Source organism: Eschrichtius robustus, chromosome 6, assembly GCF_028021215.1.
Source record: "Eschrichtius robustus isolate mEscRob2 chromosome 6, mEscRob2.pri, whole genome shotgun sequence".
Taxonomy (NCBI): Eukaryota; Metazoa; Chordata; class Mammalia; order Artiodactyla; family Eschrichtiidae; genus Eschrichtius; species Eschrichtius robustus.
The window spans coordinates 50,793,725-50,798,616 of record NC_090829.1 but is presented as its reverse complement, the minus strand read 5'-3'; the positions used below and the strand labels follow the sequence as shown (position 1 = coordinate 50,798,616).

General features: G+C 39.7%; 1 protein-coding gene across 1 annotated transcript; it reads left to right on the top strand.

Annotated features, from left to right (window-relative positions):
- Positions 1–258: 258 nt before the first annotated feature.
- Positions 259–3,931, top strand: RPL22L1 (ribosomal protein L22 like 1). The gene is made up of 4 exons (XM_068546241.1): positions 259–283; positions 1,959–2,051; positions 2,221–2,342; positions 3,672–3,931. Exons 1-4 carry the CDS (start codon positions 275–277, stop codon positions 3,814–3,816), a joined length of 369 nt encoding a protein of 122 aa, XP_068402342.1. The 5' UTR covers positions 259–274; the 3' UTR covers positions 3,817–3,931.
- Positions 3,932–4,892: the final 961 nt, after the last annotated feature.

Below are 4,892 nucleotides of genomic sequence, written 5' to 3'. Positions count from 1 at the left end.
CAGAGACCACTGTGGTCAACCAGCGTTTGTCGTCACCAGCGTAAAATCGTGAATGGTCTCAGCTGTCGCTGGTGGGCGCTCTCAGGAAATGTGACTGCCTATGGCCCTCCAGCCTACGCCCCCGGTTTCCTGGGTTACTGGCCTCCGCGCTCCTCCCAAGTTCTCTTCCGGGAGGCGGCGATCTTACGTTCTCGGCGCGTGACGCAGCACGCTTTGGTATAAATATGTGCCGCCGGTCTCCGCTTTCTCTCGGATCGCGCGGCCGGCGTGCAAGATGGCGCTGGTGAGTGACGGTGGTCTCGCCGGGAGTATATTACTCCGATGTAGATGATTTTTGCAGCTGGCGAGCTGGGAGCGTCAAACTCTAGGTCGAGGAAGGGTAAAAATGGAGACTTGGGTCAGGAACACAACCAGGATGTTAAGATTATAAGTTTCTGACTCCTGGCAACTGCCATGCGGTCTGGAGGAGTTCGAGCTGGGCCCGGAATTGGGTTAGGATGGGCGGTCGTGGGAGCGCAGGGAAGGAGGAGGCACGACGGTGAACGGGGCTAGTGGGACAGCATTTGGGCCATTTCTTTTCTCCCTCGTGCCTGGTAACGCCGATGATAACCTGTTTATTTGCGCTAGGAAGCAAATGTGGGTAATCGGGCAGGCCCGGTCGAATGGCCTTGCCAGGGCAGAGGGAGACCCGAGGCACTCAACTCCCGGGATAGCCGCGGTTGGAGAAGTTTCAGAGAACTTTAAAACTAAGTTGGGGAAGAAGTTTCTTCATTATCTCATAACGAGTTTTTTTTAAAAGGTGAAAGCCACGACTCTTAAGCAAATAGAAAAGGAACATGCTTCAAAGACTTTATTTATTAATATGGGAACCAGTAATACCTTAAAGCCGGTCCAAAGAACATTTGATATTAGGGTAAAATTGCTGGGTTAAATACGAAACTAGATAATGTCCAAAACCCTCTGGGCTTATCTCTCCCCCCAGAGAAATTATTTGCCTTTCCGAAGTTAACTGATGCCCCAACAGAGGTATAAATTGCCCAGTCAAGGCCAGTTCCTAGTCTTCTCTTTTACCAGTTCCAAGTTCTGGATAAATTTTTTTGGCACAGAGTATTTCACTGCCTAAGAAAGCAAACTGGCATTAGTGCTTGGTATCCCATTTGGTTGGATTTTACTTGTAGCCTTATTCCACGGTATTGGCCTAAAAGTTTGGGGTATGGAAAACTTAATGCATGTTTAAAAAAAAATTACCAGATTAAAGGTATCTCTGCCCTCCCTTTTCCTCACCCATAACAGCATTAAGGATTGAATTCCCTACACATTAGTGGGCGGAATAGCCTATTCTGGCATGCAGCTGAGCTTGGACTAGGTGGTACTACCTGTTTCCCCATCTGCAGTGGGGATGGCAGTAATAAAGTAGTGCCCGGTAATTTAAAATTGAACATCTGTGGTCTGGAAAATGTCAATAATAAAAGCCCACAAAACTTAAGTCTTGGTAACTTGAACAAAATGGGCCTGGTTAGCTGTTCAAACCAAGCTAGGTGGGTATTTTTTAGTTTTAACTTGTAGTAGAAAGTAGATTGATTCTCGTAATCTTTTCCATTTGCAAAATGGATTCTTTGGAATCTTCTGATGAAGGAAACTAATAGTAGCTCAGCATATACTTTGCGCTTTCTTGAGTTTTGCACTTGTGAGGCGCTTATGTGGTGAACAGGAGAAATTTCCATCGGATTTCATGAAACTTGATTTTAACCAAGTTAATGAGTGTACTCCCCTACACATAGCCTGGTTAAAAAATAGTTAGGGTATATCTGATAAGTATTAAGCAATTTTTTTAGAATTTCGCACCATTTCATGTGTATAGCCTCATTGTACAATACTGCACTGATACAGATCTTTGATTTTGTATATAAAGTGAATAAATTCTTGTAGAGAGCCATAATTATATTAACTTTCTGTAGAAGAAAGACAGGAAGCCTAAGAAGTCAACCTGGAAGTTTAATTTGGACCTTACTCATCCAGTAGAAGATGGAATTTTTGATTCTGGAAATTTTGTAAGTATCACTCTACTCAGCTTGTTTTTTATCATTGTAGTAGAGTTCTTAAAAATGAATTGAGTATGTAATATTTGATTTTAACCTAAGCTCTGTTCCTAGGGTACCTTCCCTAGTGAATATCTAGGGTTTTCTTCCCTAGTGTGGCATTTTTTCTGTTTTAAAATAGGAACAGTTTCTACGGGAGAAGGTTAAAGTGAATGGAAAAACTGGAAATCTTGGGAATGTCGTTCACATTGAACGCTTCAAGAATAAAATCACAGTTGTTTCTGAGAAACAGTTCTCTAAAAGGTTGGTATTTGTTTTCCATGGTTTTTTTTTTTTTTAAACAATGCTGGGTGCTTTAATATTAGAATATGTTTGAAGAAACATGTCTGTTGTGTAACTTGGGAGTAGTGTCCCGACTTTCTTAGTTTTGGTTGTCTAGTAGAAGCAGCCAATCAAAGGTAAAGTCTTTAACGTTAATCTTGCAGCCAGTTTTCGTTCATTCAATTTACTTGACAAATAGTAAATAATACATGGCAGCACTGTTGCAGGACTGAGTAGCCTAGCAGTGAACCAAGCAGACTAAGTACCCACTACCAAGGAACTTAAATTCTAGTGGAGAAGAGAGAGAACGAAATGCCATATTAAGTAGTTGATAAGTGCTGTGTAAGTGCATAAAGAAGGTTGATGTATAAAGTGGTCAGGGAAAGCTTCATCTAAATGAAATGCAGTAGTGAGCCATGCAAATTAAGGAATTGATCATTGTGGCTGAGGAAGATTGATGGTGGAAACTGAAAACTTAGGAGTCTATTGTGGTAGGAGTGCATGTTAGCTGTGGTCATGAATTAATCACTAGGTATTTGGAGATGAAGAATCTGTCCTCAAGGATCTTAAAGACATGCAGATAATTGTTATAAATGCAGTATTGTAACTGTTACATTGAAGGTAGAGATTGGTACAGCAAGAATTTGCAGAGAACCTGAGAATAAGCTTAGCATTGCCGGTGGAATGAAGTATTCCTAACAGGGAGCAACATTAATAAAGGGCAGGGAGGCTTGAGAGGAATGCTTGGGAGTTCAGGATTGCTGTAAAATGTAAATGGTGAGAATGGCTGGAATGATGAAATTAGGCCGTGCTGTAAGCTTTTTTATAAGGACTGAGCCATATGCTAGCTGCAAGACTGGATAAACTTAAACTTGTGAATTGGATTCAGCGCTGTTGACAGGTTGCTTCTTGTTTATCCAAGGTGGGATTAAGGTTAGGGAGGTTGATAGTGGGGAAGAGAATGTTGACATTTTAGTACATAACATTTGAAGAATGAGATCATATATTGTTTAATTAAAAAAATCTAATGTGGCAGTAAGACTGAAGAGGAAACTACTATTACTGCTCTCAAGCATAAAGTTTATTTGGGGAGGGGAGAAATAAGGGTTTTGATAGGGCATAAACTGATTTTAATTGGGGTGAGATGCTGCCTTATTTATATCCCTAGCAACCTTGCTCAATGCTTGATACAAATGAAAGGAAATATTTTGGAGGGAACTGGGAACACAAGATGAATATGACAGTGCATATCTTATATAATAAGCCTTTACATAGTAGGTATTTTATGAAATTCATGTTTTTATTTTAAAGGTATTTGAAATACCTTACCAAGAAATACCTTAAAAAGAACAATCTTCGTGATTGGCTTCGTGTGGTTGCATCTGACAAGGAGACTTATGAACTTCGTTACTTCCAGATTAGTCAAGATGAAGATGGATCCGAGTCTGAGGACTAGATGAAGCCATCCCTTTCAGGGCTTTGCTTGCTAATAAAACAAATGAAGTATACAAGAGAAACATCTTGAAAAGGACCTTTAGTATATCAGTGAATAAAAAATGTTACTCTGTTAAGCATTCATCTCTTTGATTTAAGTATATGCTGTTCATAGTGCTGGCTTTCCTTTAATACTTTTTTTAAAAAATTTTTATTGGCGTATAGTTGATTTACAATGTTGTGTTAGTTTCAGGTGTACAGCAAAGTGAATCAGTTACACACATGCACTCCTTTTTTTTTTAAGATTCTTTTCCCATGTAGGCCATTACAGAGTATTGAGTAGAGTTCCCTGTGCTATACAGCAGGTTCTTATTAGTTATCTGTTTTATGTTTTATGTATAGTAGTATGTACATGTCAGTCCCAATCTCCCAATTTATCCCCCCCCACCCTTATCCCCTGGTGACCATAAGTTTGTTTTCTACATCTGTTACTCTACTCCCGTTCTGTAAATAAGTTCATTTGTACTCCCCTGTTTTTTTTTTTTTTTTTAATACTTTCTGTAAGCAGTATTTAAATAGCCTGTAGCTAGTGGAATTTCTTCCAGGATTTCTGAAGTGTACTGCTTTTACAAATGTCCTCGAGTTAAAGTATATAGTGAAAAAATGAAGCACAATTTTGGGTATAACTTTATATAATAAAATATTTAAATTCTCTTGACAGTCTCAAATATCATTGTACAGTTTATAAATGAAATCCTGAGTGCCTAGAACAGTTCTTGCACATAGGTGCTCAATATTGAATCACTCCTGCCCTTTGCTTCAAAGGAGCAACTTTCCTAATTAGCCTAAAGGCTCTATGAGTTGAGCATAGTACTGCTCTAAACCAGCTTGCCTGTTAGAGATCTCTGTCCAGATGCCTTGTGGGCACTAGAAACTCAAAACCTTCAAATCTGAACTCTTACTATCTTGCCCACTAAACTGTTTCTGTGTTCCTTGTCTGAAAAATCATAATTCACTCAGCCAGTTGGAATCTTCTCTGTCCTCTCAACCCCCCTCCTGATCACGCTAAAAATGTTGGTCTTCTGTTGCTTAAAACTT

What these genes read in the sequence shown, in the direction of transcription:
- RPL22L1 (XM_068546241.1), top strand. An exon ending in TTTTTGATTCTGGAAATTTT is followed by an intron (nt 2,052 to 2,220) that starts GTAAGTATCACT and finishes GTTTTAAAATAG; the next exon opens with GAACAGTTTCTACGGGAGAA. An exon ending in GAGAAACAGTTCTCTAAAAG is followed by an intron (nt 2,343 to 3,671) that starts GTTGGTATTTGT and finishes TTTATTTTAAAG; the next exon opens with GTATTTGAAATACCTTACCA.